The sequence below is a fragment of the Hyla sarda genome, chromosome 1, assembly GCF_029499605.1.
Source record: "Hyla sarda isolate aHylSar1 chromosome 1, aHylSar1.hap1, whole genome shotgun sequence".
Taxonomy (NCBI): Eukaryota; Metazoa; Chordata; class Amphibia; order Anura; family Hylidae; genus Hyla; species Hyla sarda.
This window is the reverse complement of record NC_079189.1, coordinates 527,647,114-527,663,975: the sequence shown is the minus strand read 5'-3', so window position 1 is coordinate 527,663,975 and position 16,862 is coordinate 527,647,114. Positions and strand designations below refer to the sequence as shown.

The following is a 16,862-nucleotide window of genomic DNA, read 5'->3' as shown; positions in this document are numbered from 1 at the left end:
TAAACCTTTTCTGGTTTGTTATATTAACCCTTCTGAGTGGTGACAGGGTGATGTTAGTGGTCTCACTGCTGTTATTCATCCCCTGAGATCCCCTCCATGGTGCTCAGCTATTCATCACTCTTTCCTTTTGAGGGGGTGTGGACGAGGGATGATTTACACAGTCCAGTACTAGAGAAGGGGTTACTGATGCACTGAGTTTGCAAGGTGCTATGTGAGCAAAATGCAAGAAACAGCAGCAGCAATTAAGGTGTTAAAGTAGTTGCTGATAAGAAGCGAGCTTAAAGGGGTTATCCAGGAAAAACTTTTTTATATATATATATATCAACTGGCTAAAGAAAGTTAAACAGATTTGTGAATTACTTCTATTAAAAAATCTTAATCCTTTCAGTACTTATGAGCTTCTGAAGTTAAAGGAGTACTCTAGTGCAGAGTATTCCTGCTCCGTCCTGCCTGGGCTGCAAAATAAATGAAAATGAACCTTCACTCACCTCCCTGGGTTCCTGCGGAGCGCCACTACAGCTGATCGGTCCTCCGGTCCATCCTCTTCATACTTCCGGGTGTAACGAAGCGTCACATGGCGCTCAGCCTATCCCCGGCCGCCGCGATGTTCTGCCTCGGCCGGCGATAGGCTGAGCACCATGTGACGCTTCGTTACACCCGGAAGTATGAAGAGGATGGACCGGAGGACCGATCAGCTGCAGTGGTGCTCCCCGGGAACCCAGGGAGGTGAGTGATGGTTCATTTTCATTTATTTTGCAGCCCGGGCAGGACGGAGCAGGAATACTCTGCACTAGAGTACTCCTTTAAGGTTGTTCTTTTCTGTCTAAGTGCTCTCTGATGACACGTGTCTCGGGAAACGCCCAGTTTAGAAGCAAACTCCCATAGCAAACATCTTCTAAACTGGGCGTTTCCCGAGACACATGTCATCACAGATCACTTAGACAGAAAAGAACAACCTTAACTTCAGAAGCTCATAAGTACTGAAAGGATTAAGATTTTTTAATAGAAGTAATTTACAAATCTGTTTAACTTTCTGGAGCCAGTTGATATATAAAAAAAGTTTTTTCCTGGAATACCCCTTTAAGGCAGATATTACATTGCAATACTGTGGACCTACTGCACGGACCGCTCCCCTGAGCATTATACAGATGGTGAGAGATGGGAAGGAAGTCTTGAGCTACCTTTGTGGATCATCTTAAGCAGGCAGACTGGCCCAGTACACCACTGACTTTCTCAGGCTCTCTCTCCCTTACTTTACTTGCCCATAAACTTGTGTTGTTCTAGCATTGCTGCTCTGGTTTCCCTCACCAGAAGTGCTGTGATGACATGATGTACGTTGTTCGCGGGATGCTGCAGCTAATCACTAAGCTCAATGGTCCCATGCATACATGCAGGGAGAAACTGATGAGGCAAGTGAATGGCTGCAGCATCATGTGAACAATGAGGGAGAAGTATCAAAACCTGTCCAGATGAAAAGTTGCCCAGTTGCCCATAGCAACCAATCAGATTGCTTCTTTTATTTTTGAAAAGGCCTCTGAAAAATCAAAGAAGCGATCTGATTGGTTGCTATGGAGAACTGGTCAACTTTTCCTCTGGACAGGTTTTGATAAATCTCCCTCATGTGCTTGATATCCTCACAGCACTTCAGGTAGAGTAAATTAGAGCAGTGTGGGGGCTGGAGCAGCAGCAAATTTAGGGGTGTGTAGTGAATTTTTTTCTTCATTAACCTAGTTCCAGCTTTTAGTATTTATCTCAATTTTTTTTTAAACTACTGGAAAACCCGGCTGCAGACATTGCCTTAAGAGGGGTTGTTCAGCTACAAAATTTAGCAAAAAAATGTTTATGTTATAGAAAGTTGTAAATTGCTAAAAAAAAAAAAAAAAAAAAAGTAATGCTAACCTTTCTGGTACTTTTTGGTATCCCTCAACAAGGACATGGGACTACTGTCACTGGCTGTAGAGAATCACCATTGCTTCCAATGATGCACTCCAGTGGTCACATGTTCATGGAGACAAGCAAAAATTCTTAGACCTGAACATTTTTAAAGGAGAACTATCCTGCTAAAAAAGAGAGATACATAGTGGCATGTTGGCCGTGGCTTTGTGTGGAGGTCGATGCGCTCTGCTCCTGAGGAGTCCCATCCAGGAGATCCCGGGAGGTCTCAGTGGTCGGACCCACCGCGATCTAAAACGTATCCCCTATCTTTTGGATATGGGATAAGTTTCTCTGCATGATACTTCTCCTTTAAGCGATCAGTAAAAACACTGCATGTATTACGTTTGGATTTTGACTAATACTTCACCTTCTTCCTTTCAACTGGTGGTGATGTGCAGGCGAACAGTCAATGGGGTCTTTGTCCCTCCCTTCAGAGGTTGAACATGCACCATTTATAGAGTGATGACATTTCCTATCAATATTATTATGATAATTCTAATCCACAGCAGATAAACCTGCTGCACTACTATATCAACTTCTCTATAACTCCTCTGGCCGTAAGACCTCTTAGGTGATCACATGTAAGGATTGATCATGCATCCACAAAAAGATCGGGAGAGCGGAGAGGAACAGGGGGTGGGGGAATGGTAGGGCGATGGTCCGTATAGCGCAATGAGCACTTTGTCAGGCCCCTCTGAGGGCCCTTCATTATTATGATAATAATCACCCTATGATAATTATTTTAGGACTCCGAGGAGAAGATATGTACAAGTGGGCACTATGTAGATGAAAGGAGTACATTCTGCAATCCTAGTAAATAATGAGTTCATCAGAACATGAATGGGGATCTCCAGGACAACATCAGAGTACGTATACTTCAGGGATTAGGATTCCAGAAATCTTCACGTCATGGGAGCTACAGCTTTTATTATTGATATAGACAAAACACATAGAAATCGATACTCACTGATACTTTGCTTGTGAATAATAAGAGGACTCGCATCCAGGAGAGATTTGCATAGCAGCAATGCTTGTTGTAAATGTTAATGGATTTGAACTCCATATAGGCAAGCACCTGTTGTTCTGCACGTGCCGCCCCACCACCACAACTCCTTTATTCTTGTGCTACACTGAGACTTTTTGTAGTATTTATGACTGAATTTTAACTATAGGGATACATATGCAGTCAAAGGAAATATATCATATGGGGTTTAAAATTTAAAAACATTATCTGCACATCAACTAATACCAGAAAGTTATACATATTATTAATTTACTTCCATTTAAAAAAAAAAAAAAAATCATTTAGCTGCTGTACAGCCTGGAGGAAGTCATGTATTCTTTCCAATCCAACAGGGTCCAGAGCAGGAGTGGTTTTCTTTGGTGGTTTTCACCTCCTCTGGACAATATCCAACATGGACAGAGGTGACAGCAGGGAGCACTATGTCAGATTCAAAAGAACTGGATAAGTACTGCAGACATCACTGGATAGCTGTTTAAGTATAAAAGCAAGCTGTACCCTTCCTGGAGCTGATGGTGGTTACCAAACTTATAACATTTCCTTTAAATATCTTAGCCAGGTGTCAAGGAGGCAGAGCCTGGCATGTCTTCTCACTCACCCTCACCTCCCAGCCATTGCTCTATTAACGTGTGAGCCAAGTATAGTAATAAAAAAACGGGCTGGAAGGTAAGAGTGGGCAAGAAGGCGTGCCAGGCTCTGCCTCCTTGACACTTGACTATGAGATAAAAAGAAGATTTAATACATTTGGCAACCACCACCAGCTCCAGGAAAGGTACAGTTTGCATCTTTACTCTTAAAGCTATACAACAGTGTCAACAGCTTTTGACAGCAAATAGAGCAGACAGATTCCTTTTACATATATAAATATAGGTATAAATAGGGATAATTTATATATCTGTAAATTTGTCTGGCACCAGATGATTTAAACACAGATCCAATTTTTGAGGTAAAGGCGGCAGAAAGTGATATGGGTTCGGATGTGCGGTTTCAAAGACAGTGCAGAGTCGAAGGTGACCCCAAGGCAGAAGACTTGTGGGACTGGTGAGAGAGTGGAGCCATTGACAGTGATAGAAAGATGGAGTGGAGGGGTAGAGACATGGGGGGGGGGAGTAAATGATGAATTTAGTTTCCTCCATGTTGAGTTTGAGAAAGAGAGAAGAGAAGAAGGAAGATATATCTGACAGACGATCTGGGGTTTTGGATAGGTGGGAGGTGACGTCTGGACTAGAGAGGTAGATTTGAGTGTCTTCTGCATAGAAGTGATACTTAAAGCAATGCGATTCTATAATCTGGCTTTGGCGGTAAACAGGGCAGTTCTGGTAGAGCGGTAGCGATGGAAACCAAATTGCAGGTGGTCAAAGAGTGAGTTGGATGAGAAGTGGGAGGAGAGTTCAAGGTAGACATGTTGTTCAATGAGTTTTGAGGCAAAGGGGAGAAGTGAGATAGGGCAGTAGCTGGACAGAATGGAAGGATGGATTGAGAATTGTTTTTTGAGGATGGGTGTGATGGATGTATATTTAAATGATTAATGAAAAGTGACAGTGTTTAGTGATAGACTGAAAAAATGGGATGGGGTTGGAATGAATACAGTGGGTTGGGGATGGGATTGGGTGAAGTGAAAAGGTGGGTCAAGTGCAAAGGTGGTGAGTGCCATGTGGAAGGTAGTTTAGATAGCCTGTCTTCAGTAACAGTGGAAATGTGAGTTATGGGGAAGAGCATTGGGTGGGTGTGAACATGTGTTATGGGGACTGTAAGTTAAAGCTTTCCCTCATGGTGTCAATCTTGTGTTTAAAGTGTGTGGCATAGTCATCTGCTGAGATGAGAGATGTGGGGGTGGCAGCAGGGGACAGTGGGGGGTGGCAGTGGGAGACGAAGAAGGGAGGTTGTGGGATAGAGAAGATATGACAGTAGTGAAGTAGTTCTGTAGCAGAAGTGAGTGCATACTCGAAGGTGAGGAGTGCATGTTTGTACCTTGTAAAGTCTTCTGTGGAGTGTTTTTGTTTTTTTCCAATACCGCTTTGCAGCCCTAGAAGTTTGTCACATTAATGTGCCAGTGCTATCTTTTGATACATCAAGTTCTGTTGGGTGTGAGTGGGGAGACCGAGTCAAGAGCTGAGGTGACTGTGGTGTTATAGAAAGTAGTATCTGTGTCTGCGTCATGGAGAAAAGATATGGTGGAGAGTGGTAAAGGAGAGTCTGACAGTGTGTCAATGTTAAGATGTTTGAGGTTTCTATAAGGGTGGGCAGGGTTCTAGACATGGAGGTAGTTGAATATAAGAGAGAAGAGAAAATGTAAGGAGGTTATGGTAAGATACCTAGTTGGGTGAGTTTGAGAGGTTAGCTATAGAACAGAAGCAGGTAAAGATATAGTCAAGTATTTGACCCTCTTTGAGAGTGGCCACGGAGGACCACTGTGAGAGGCCAAAGGAGGAGGTTAGCGATCAGAGTTTTGAGGCACTGACTGGGGTGTATTCATGGTGATGTTGAAGTCACCCATGAGGATAGTGGGGATGTCCAAGGAGAGGAAATGTAGCAGCCAGGTGCTGATGTTGTCAATGAAGGTGGTTACAGAGCCTGGTGGTCGGTAGATAACAACCACCTGGAGGTTGGAGGGGAGTAGATGCAGACAGGGTTTACTTCAAAAGAGGAGAGTGATGGAGTTGGGGGTGAAAGAACAAAGTTCTGATAACAGCAGGCCAAAGCTACTGCTGGATTAATTACCATGGTGGGATGTGTGGAAAAATTGAAGGCCGCTGTAGGTGAGTGCAGCAGAGGAGGAAGTGTCTGAGGGTGCCACATTTCTGTGAAGTCTAGAGACATGTGTGAACATTGGAAAACAAATGAGGACTGGGGAGGTTATTGATGGGCAAAATAAACATTCTTGAGTTTGGGGGAAGTTTGGGTTTGTGGCTGTTACTTTTCAGTTTAGTGATGGACAGCTGAGCAAAGCGGCACAATCCAGTGTTATATACAGTAATGTATAGCGAGAACAACAGCTGAATTCAATGTTATAAACAGTAATGGATATCTGAGCACAGAAATACGATCCAGTTTTATATAAAGTGATGGATATCGGAGCACAGCAATATGATCCAGTTTTATATACAGTGATGGATAGCTGAGCACAGTTGTTACGCCGAGCGCTCCGGGTCCCCGTTCCTCCCCGGAGCGCTCGCCTCATCTTCATTGTTGCAGCGCCCCGGTCAGATCCACTGACCGGGTGCGCTGCGGTCCCGCCTTCAGCCGGGATGCGATTCGCGATGCGGATAGCGCCCGCTCGCGATGCGCACCCCGGCCCCCGTACCTGACTCGCTCTCCCTCGGTCCTGTCCCGGCGCGCGCGGCCCCGCTCCCTAGGGCGCGCGCGCGCCGGGTCTCTGCGATTTAAAGGGCCAGTGCACCAATGATGGTGCCTGGCCCAATCTTCCCAATTAGCTTATTGGCTCCCACCTGTGCACTTCCCTATATCACCTCACTTCCCCTGCACTCCCTTGCCGGATCTTGTTGCACTTGTGCCTAGTGAAAGCGTTCCCTTGTCTGTTCCTAGTCCGTGTTCCTGACCTCCTGCCGTTGCCCCTGACTACGATCCTTGCCACCTGCCCCCGACCTTCTGCTACGTCCGACCTTGCTTCTGCCTACTCCCTTGTACCGCGCCTATCTTCAGCATCTTCAGCAGCCAGAGAGGTGAGCCGTTGCTAGTGGATACGACCTGGTCACTACCGCCGCAGCAAGACCATCCCGCTTTGCGGCGGGCTCTGGTGAAAACCTGTAGTGGCTTAGAACCGGTCCACTAGCGCGGTCCTCGCTATCCCTCTCTGGCACAGAGGATCCACTATCTGCCAGCCGGCATCGTGACAGTAGATCCGGCCATGGATCCCGCTGAAGTTCCTCTGCCAGTTGTCGCTGACCTCACCACGGTGGCCGCCCAGCAAGCCCGACAGATCGCCCTTCTAACCCGTCAGCTGTCGGAAATGTCCACCATTTCGCACCAACTTCAGTCGCAACTTCTCCAGCAATCTTCTCCTCCGCCAGCTCCTGCACCTCCTCCGCAGCGAGTGGCCACTCCTAGCCTCCGCCTGTCCTTGCCGGACAAATTTAATGGGGACTCTAAGTATTGCCGTGGCTTTCTTTCGCAATGTTCCCAGCACTTGGAGATGATGTCGGACCAGTTTCCTACTGAAAGGTCTAAGGTGGCTTTCGTGTTCTGCCTTCTGTCTGGAAAAGCCCTGTCATGGGCCGCACCGCTCTGGGACCGCAAGGACCCCGTCACTGCCTCTGTACACTCCTTCTTCTCGGAAATTCGAAGTGTCTTTGAGGAACCTGCCCGAGCTTCTTCAGCCGAGATTGCCCTGCTGAACCTGGCCCAGGGTGTTTCTTCCGTTGGCGAGTACGCCATTCAGTTCCGTGCTCTTGCTTACGAGTTGTCCTGGAATAGTGAGGTTCTCTGCGCGACCTTTAAAAAAGGCCTATCCAGCAACATTAAAGATGTTCTGGCCGCACGAGAGACTCCTGCTGACCTACATGAACTCATTCATCTAGCCACTCGCATTGACATGCGTTCTTCCGGATGGCGTCTGGAGCTCCGCCTGGATATGGACTTTGTTCGCACGAAGCGTTTTTTCTCTCCGGCTCCTCTCTCCTCTGGTCCTCTGCAATCTGTTCCTGTGCTTCCCGCCGCGGAGGCTATGCAAGTTGACCGGTCTTGCTTGACACCTCAAGAGAGGACACGACGCCGCATGGAGAATCTTTGCCTGTACTATGCCGGTACCGAACACTTCCTGAAGGATTGTCCTATCCGTCCTCCCCGCCTGGAAAGACGTACGCTGACTCCGCACAAAGGTGACACAGTTCTTGATGTCAACTCTGCTTCTCCACGCCTTACTGTGCCTGTGCGGATATCTGCCTCTACCTTCTCCTTCTCTACTATGCTCTTCTTGGATTCCGGATCTGCAGGAAAATTTTTTTTGGCCTCTCTCATCAACAGGTTCTACGTTCCTGTGTCCAGTCTCGCCAGACCCCTCTACATCTATTGTTTTTACAATAAAAGATTGGACTGTCTCGTACGTTTCCACACAGAACCCCTCCTAATTTGCATCGGACCTCATCACGGAAAAATTGAGTTTTTTTTCCTCAGGTTCTTTGGCCCCAAGAAGAGGGGGAGACCCAAGGGGGGGGGTACTGTTACGCCGAGCGCTCCGGGTCCCCGTTCCTCCCTGGAGCGCTCGCCTCATCTTCATTGTTGCAGCGCCCCGGTCAGATCCACTGACCGGGTGCGCTGCGGTCCCGCCTTCAGCCGGGATGCGATTCGCGATGCGGATAGCGCCCGCTCGCGATGCGCACCCCGGCCCCCGTACCTGACTCGCTCTCCCTCGGTCCTGTCCCGGCGCGCGCGGCCCCGCTCCCTAGGGCGCGCGCGCGCCGGGTCTCTGCGATTTAAAGGGCCAGTGCACCAATGATGGTGCCTGGCCCAATCTTCCCAATTAGCTTATTGGCTCCCACCTGTGCACTTCCCTATATCACCTCACTTCCCCTGCACTCCCTTGCCGGATCTTGTTGCACTTGTGCCTAGTGAAAGCGTTCCCTTGTCTGTTCCTAGTCCGTGTTCCTGACCTCCTGCCGTTGCCCCTGACTACGATCCTTGCCACCTGCCCCCGACCTTCTGCTACGTCCGACCTTGCTTCTGCCTACTCCCTTGTACCGCGCCTATCTTCAGCATCTTCAGCAGCCAGAGAGGTGAGCCGTTGCTAGTGGATACGACCTGGTCACTACCGCCGCAGCAAGACCATCCCGCTTTGCGGCGGGCTCTGGTGAAAACCTGTAGTGGCTTAGAACCGGTCCACTAGCGCGGTCCTCGCTATCCCTCTCTGGCACAGAGGATCCACTATCTGCCAGCCGGCATCGTGACAACAGTGGTACAATCCAATTATATACAATCCTGTGTTATGTGCTGACAAATAAATATAGTAGGGAATACTTACTAATCCAGTGTAATATTCAGTGCTTTGGCTGTGGGGTGGGGTGGCCCAGAGCCGGGAGCTTGGTCGGGCTGCAGGGGGCTGTCTGACCACTGGGTTGTTCTCCATGTGGGCTTGGTGTTGCAGTGGCGGTGGTCGCTGCCCAGCACTACGCCAATGTTAGTTTAGTGACTCACTCTTATCAGGTGGCCTTGGCGTTGCAAGTGAGCTTGCACGTTTTGATCAAAAAGTACACTAACAACCTGTTAATTTTAATCCCCACCCCTTGTCAACCAATGTGATACTAGACATGTATTTCAGTTTATTACAAACTAAGCAAAAATTTTGGCTCCAAGATAATATGCCCAATAGGTCTTCATGACATCACTTCCTGTTGTGTTTGGTCTTCTTGTGGGACAATGAGAAAGACTTGCACCAGGTGGGCTCCATAGACTTATAATGGAGCCCGTCTAGAGCAATTGGATGAAAATTGCAGCAAGCTGCGGAGTGAAGTCCATAGCGGAATGCTCCTTACTGTTCGTTCTACTGATCTGTGTGAGTCGGTGGGACCCCAACTGTGACATGTCAAAAGTTTTCAATACATAAAAGTGACCCTAAGATTTATTTCAGTTTTCAAGAGCACTATAAGAAATTAAACCTGTGTTGTGATTTGTTGCAATGGGTAACATGGTCAGTATTTTTTTTAACTGGTTTTATCTCCATTGTGTGGATCTAAATCATCATCTGCATCAAAGGGGCTGCTATGTTAGCACACAAATAGTGGACAAATATGGATTATCAGATGCAATATTAAAATAATTTAGGATACCACTGCATACGTCATTGGTAAATTCCTATGGGGGCTGTATTGGTAGACATATTGGTAATTTCCCAGGAATATAACATTAAATTACTTTACACATAATAACTGCTAGTTTTATTTTGGAACAAATGCTACATAGTATAGAAGTATATGACTTGGGGAAAATTGCTTCGCCTTGGGAAAACTAGAACAGGAAAGCTATAATTGTACAATTAATAGTTGCAAGTATCTTGTTGAAATGGGATGGCATAACTGCAGAAACCATCAAACTGTTCCTTGAAGAATTTATTTCCTCAAACACTTCATCTTCCGCAACAGATTGGTCATTAGGAGAAGAATTAACAATATATAATTTAGTGATAAAAGTAAGGCAATCTCAGCCAATGCAAGACAAGCCTCAAAACGAAGCCACAATCTTAAGAAACCATACACATGCACCAGATATCTACAAAGTAGCCACTTGACTTGGCAGCTCTCATTCATATATTATTAACAGGATTACAGATCCACATACCTAAAATTAAAGTAGGCCAATTAGTAATCCTTGCTTTCAGTCCTTGGTGAAAGATTTCATGGAGAAACATGATGGTTTCACTGCAGGAGACAAAGAAAAGAATAGATATGACAATTTCTGTATACGTCCCAGCCAATACATCAAATGCTACCGGTAAACAGCAGTCTACTATTTCCATTCATTTCCTGTTCCTTGTTATTAGATGGATAAACAGTCCTGGAATTCTCATTAAGAAATAATGAGTGATAAAACCTGTAAATAATTCATCAATAAAAAATGAAGACATGAACTGAAATTCCGGGTCATCAGCTAGAAAGGTCAGGATTAGTCAGTCCCCACGCCATAAATAATGGCGCAGCTGGTGACTTTTATTATACGATGGTGAGATTAACAATGATTCCAGCCTGAAGAGCACACACCAATGTATAGCAGTGCAATACATGCAAAGTATATCCAGGATGCCTTTATACCAGCATTATGACTTTTATTGTTTATTTTACATGTATATCTTCAATTAGAATAATTATTGGAGTCTACAGTGCTATGATGTTTTATTTTACTAGGGCTTTGTTGTCTACACTTTTGTAGCTAAATTATCACAAAATATACATAAACTATATTGACAAATACTTTAATCACGGTAGACTTCAATTAATCAAAATACATAATCTTTATTGAGTACACATAAACAGCAACAAAACATAAAAACACCTTAAAAATGGCATGCACAAAAAATGACAAATGAATCCCACCCAGTAATAACAGAAGGGTCTGGAGTCAAGCAAAAAAATTATTGCTCCTAAAAATGTAGATGTAAATGGGGGTACAGGCTGAGTATTCCCCTTTGTATAGGGACAATATCCCTGAGATCAAGCGAACGTGAAATGTGTGTTAGAGTGATTGTTATTTACCACAGGTAATTTTTGAGGAGCTGGTGATTTAACTTAACTAATGGGGGTAATGTGTACTTAGCGGTGGACTTGGCATTTGTAAGTATGAGCACTTGCTCAAATATGTATTTGCCTGCTCAGCCCGTACCACCATTTACATAAAAAAAATTTTTTTCAACTCTACATTTTTATTAAGGTATTTGACAATATGATAAGAAAGACAATACACAAAGTATCGCAAAGGGTCCCAAAGGGCAAAAAAAAAACAACAAACAAACAAGTAGCACAATATCCAAGACGCTATAAAATAAACATTGAAATTCCAGAATCTGCATAACCACCCCATCAAGGTCTAGTCAGAGAGCATGGCAACAAGGCCAACGACACCAACAAATCGGGGGGGGGGGGACATCCAATGAAATAAGTCAAAAGACAAACAGAAAAATACAATCAATAAAACAAAAAGAAAGAAAAAAGAGGAAGAAAGACAGAAAGAGGAACAGAAACAGGATCAAGGAAGCTGTCTATCAGTAAAATGATCCCACGGTTCCCAGACCGAGAAAAACAAAGGCACAGAGTCATTCAAAGAGGCTTAAGGGATTCTAGGAAACGAATCTCACTTATGCAAGCCACAAGGTCATCCTCAGATGGAGGAAGGGACCTCTTCCAATATTTAGAGATGAGGGTCTTTGCAGCAAGGACTATGAGCATAAAAAGCGTGAATGGCTTCTTTGACAGGGCCCTACATGATAGGTGTAAGAGATAAGTCAGGTGATCAAAGGGAATAGAGACACCCACAACATCAGAAAGTAGTCCCTGCAGCATTCTCCAATAGTCCACAATAAGGGGACACAACCAGAAAATGCGAAAGACAGTTCCCAAGCCCACCCCACAATGCCAGCATTGAGGAGGGATGGCAGGGTTCAGCTTATTTAGTATCTCCGGTGTATGATACCATCCCATGAGCATTTTAAATTGAGTCTCCTTGTAGGCAGTACAGATGAGGCTTGTTCCCAAATTATTTGCCATTGAGGAAAAGAACTAGAAGTGTTAAGAGCCTCCTCCCAACGATGCATCAAGGGATACAAAAAGAACAGAGTATTTGTCGGAGAGAAGTCCCTTCGTCTGGGGTCCACTCCGACACAGTTGCTCAAAGTGTGTGGGTAAAGATACAACCAAAGACCCCTGTTTAGAGGACATATAATGGCGTAGCTGCATATAGTGAGGGCAAACAAGGTGAAAGCCAGCTCACCCTGCCCCAGACAGCAGAGCGCGGATCCAGGTGCTGGACGGCACCAGCCAATATCAGGGAAATTAAGGAGATCAGATCCAGCTCAATGCAGGTAAAATCAGGTTTATTCCATAGGACAAGGAAGGAACAAGTAACGCGTTTCAAGCGCTATAAGCGCTCTTAGTCATACAACAAATGCATGTTATAGGTCGGCTTAAATAGGCAGTGAGGTAATTGCGGCCGGTTACAGGTCATGTGACCGGCAGGAATTAACCCCTTACAAGTAAAAAAGGGGCAGTATAATGACATCAGATGTAAACTTCAAGTATCAGGAAGGTGAATAAATACAAATACAATACTAACTACTGTACATAAAGGAATAATGTCTGAAAATAATAAATGACCCATGTATGGAGAAATGAGAGAAAAAAGAGAGCTGCATATAGTGGATGCTTTCAGAGGAAGGGAGATCCCTGCGAGAAACCAACTATTCAAAGGACAAAAGGGTGCGAGAAAGGGGGTCAACCCCATCTGCCCAACAGAAAAGACCTGAGAACCCCATTCACGAACCATTCCCGAAGTCAAGCCAGAGGGGAAATCAGGATGATAGAGGAAGGACTGTAGAGGGGAAAAAGAAGAGAAAAGTTTAAAACTTCCTAGAGCAATATTCCCAAACATAGTGAGAAAAATACATCAGACCTAATAGTAGACCTACAGAGGTGGAGGGAGGTGAAAAACTCCAGAGAAGAACATTTGGATGGATTGGAGCCAGCCATAGCTTCTCCAACTCCATCCACCTACTATAGGCATGGTACATCGACAATGCGGCTAAATGACGTAGGTGGGCAGCCCAGTAATATTTAGCTACATCTGGGACTACATCTAAAATTTTAGGAGCAAAAACTTTTTCTGCTTGACACCAGCCCCTTCTGTTATTACTGGGTGTGATTCATTCGTAGTTTTTTGTGCATACCATTTTTAAGGTGTTTTTATGTTTTGTTGCTGTTTATGTGTACTCAATAAAAAATTATGTATTTCGATCAATTGAAGTCTAGCGTGATAATTATAGGATTTGTTGCTTACTTTGGGTAGCGTATGGTTGGGTGGAATTTTTTGTAAGACATATATAAACAATATTGAAAACATGTTAAAAACATAAAATAGTCTAGATGACTTTACAGAAACTGAAAGGAGAGACAGTGTGACCTCCATGCAGGCATATAATAGAAAAGTACCATATGAGCATTATGCAAAAGTGCATGTAAACCTAAATATCAGACATGGTTACACTAAGTCCTTTGTATATAAACTAGTAAAGTGTAAGTGCAATGGATTTAATGAAAGTAGGGGGACAACTATAAAGTGCAAAAACATGCCTAGTAAAATGCTGCTATAGTGATTGCATATAAATAGTTGCCTTGCTGTATGGGACACCACCCCCAGAAGAAGCTGTATTACACTGAAACGTGCGTTGGGGTGAGCGCTTGTGTGATACTCTGTCTGCAGCATTTTACTTGGCATATTTTTGCACTTTGTAGATGTCCCCATGTTACAATCTACAAGTATTCCAACACTATGTATACTCATCATTGTTCTTTTTTCTTTAAATAAACCTAATCACTAAAATGTAATATGGTTTCTTTACTTTCTATTCCTATTGTCCTAGCTCCATAGCTATTAGTATGAGAGAAGATGTTTGGTCTTACATTACCCTCTTATAGAAGAACAAAGCTATATTATTACATACAGGTAGCCGATTGTTAGTGGTCGCACTTGGGGTTAATGAAGCTGTGCCTCTAGACACTTGCTCTTTGATGGTGATGTTTTTCCCTCTGTTTATCACTTTAGCGGGATTGACTATTATACATCAGGAAGATAATCGATAGTGGTCATGAGGTCCAGCAAATGTCTCCTCAACACCAGAAAGAAATTCTACGACAAATCTTGAATAGTAAAACCGACACGGGGTAAAGTTAGAACATCTGATGAGAAAATCAATGATATGGAACATGCTGACATATTATAGAACTGAACACTGTCAACAGGGCCGCATATAATCTTTCAGGGAATGAGAACATAACCTTTATTGTTGTCTTCCTAATTTCCAGAGCACACAGGAACATTTGATACCTGGTCAGAGGTTGAAGAGGTAACGCTGGCTAAAGCAACTGAAACATCTACTTGTCCTCAGGTCCTTGTGCAGGGAGATGTCGTTTTACAACATCTGGAGGTCCACAGTATGGAGGCCACTACTCTAGAGGCTTGATAAAATGGCTGAATATGGTAAAATCATATAAAAAAAATAGATGGGTAAACCTAGAAAGGGTTGTAACTCTCAAAGTGGTCCAAAATGGACATCCTATACCACATGCACTTGGTAGTTGTGCCTCTGTTGTAACTCTGCAATGTAATCCTGGAACTGAAAAATAGTTTTGACAGGCCCTTAGTAAATATTTGATGCAGTATTAACATGTCAGCTATTGTTACGTATGGCAGATCGACATTAGCCATGTCATTGTTACGTGGGGCAGATCGACATTAGCTATGTCATTATTGCCATTTTTGAGATCTTAGTGTTGCTGGCAGCAGACTTGGGGTATTGTTGGAAGAATGTATCCCTGCTGTATTTTAGTTTTTATCTGGTTGTTGGTTGGCTTAATTCTTCTCTTCCCAAAAAGGATATTCCTATATAAATATCAATTTATTCCCTATGGAGCCATTTCTAAGTTCAGCGCACAAAATCTGGGGGCCACATAGAAAATTAATGGAGCACTGGCAGCATACGCACGGGGCACACCATTCATTCCAGGAAAAAACTGATCCCCAGTCTCATAATTAGTGAGGGTCCTAGCTGTACCCTTACACCAATCAGCATGCTATCCGCTATCCTGTGAATTGGGAATAACATGCTCAGTTGGGAATACTCCTTTAGGGTTGATTCACATGTACAGTATCCTGCGCATATTTGAAGCTGCAGATTTAAAGCTGTATACAGTCTTTTAGTTTACAATAAACTCTGTAGCATCAAATCCTGCACAGCAAATACAGTCATGGTGGTAAATGTTGGCACCCCTGAAATTTTTTAAGAAAATGAAGTATTTCTCACACAGAAAAGGATTGCAGTAACACATGGTTATTCTCTTTGTGTGTATTGGAACTAAACCAGAATAGGAGGAAAAAAAGCAAATTGGACATAATGTCAAACCAAACTCCAAAAATGGTCTGGACAAAATTATTGGCACCCTTAACTTAATATTTGGTTGCACACCCTTTGGAAAAATAAATGAAATCAGTTGCTTCCTATAACCATCAATAAGCTTCTTGCACCTCTCAGACGGAAACTGCTCCAGGTCTCTCTTATTAGAAGGGCGTCTTTTCCCAACAGCAATTTTAAGATCTCTCCACAGATGTTCAATGGGATTTAGATCTGGACTCATTGCTGGCCACTTCAGAACTCTCCAGCGCTTTGTTGCCATCCATTTCTGGGTGCTTTTTGATGTATGTTTGGGGTCATTGTCCTGCTGGAAGACCCAAGATCTCGGATGCAAACCCAGCTTTCTGACGCTCGTCTGTACAGTGCGACCCAAAATCCGTTGGTAATCCTCAGATTTCATGATGCCTTGTACACATTGAAGGCACCCAGTGCCAGAGGCAGCAAAACAACCCCAAAACATCATTGAACCTACATATTTCACTGTAGGTACTGTGTTCTTTTCTTTATAGGCCTCATTCTGTTTTTGGTAAACAGTAGAATGATGTGCTTTACCAAAAAGCTCTATCTTGGTCTCATCTATCCACAAGACGTTTTCCCAGAAGGATTATAGCTTACTCATGTTCAAATGTTTAAATGTCGATGGATAGTTCGTGCTGACACTGTTGCTCCCTGAGATTAGCTACAGGGAGATTAGCTACAGTGTCATGGGTTGCAAACATCTTGATAATGTTGCGCACTGTGGACAAAGGCAAATCTAGATCTCTGGAAATGGACTTGTAACCTTGAGATTGTTGATATTTTTCCACAGTTTTGGTTCTTAAGTCCTCAGACAGTTCTCTTCTCCTATTTCTGTTGTCCATGCTTAGTGTGTTGCCTGATGAAGCTGCGCATGCGCAGCGAAACGCGTTGCATCTAATAAATCCATTGATTTTACTTGGCTGTCTGATGGTTCCTCTCTGCGCCAGACAAACTCCTGACTCCCTGGTCATTCGCTTTTGATTCCATGCTTAGTGTGGCACATACAGACACACAATGCAAAGACTAAATGAACTTCTCTCCTTTTTATCTGCTTTCAGGTGTGATTTTTATATTGCCCCAGGTGAGCAATATTGTTACTTGCCCCAGGTGAGTTTAACCCCTTAAGGACCGGGGGGTTTTCCGTTTTTGCATTTTCGTTTTTTGCTCCTTGCCTTTAAAAAATCATAACTCTTTCAATTTTGCACCTAAAAATCCATATGATGGCTTATTTTTTGCGCCACCAATTCTACTTTGTAATGACGT

At 44.1% G+C, this 16,862-nt stretch overlaps 1 protein-coding gene across 3 annotated transcripts in view; it reads right to left on the bottom strand.

The window, feature by feature from the left end:
• The window catches only part of RASGRF2 (Ras protein specific guanine nucleotide releasing factor 2), a 318,216-nt gene that overhangs the window by 135,549 nt on the left and 165,805 nt on the right, over nt 1-16,862 (bottom strand). For all 3 annotated transcript variants that reach the window (XM_056539370.1, XM_056539363.1, XM_056539353.1), the window contains exon 6: nt 10,247-10,326. In XM_056539370.1, the coding sequence (XP_056395345.1) occupies nt 10,247-10,326 (80 nt within the window). The remainder of the gene's footprint in view (nt 1-10,246; nt 10,327-16,862) is intronic.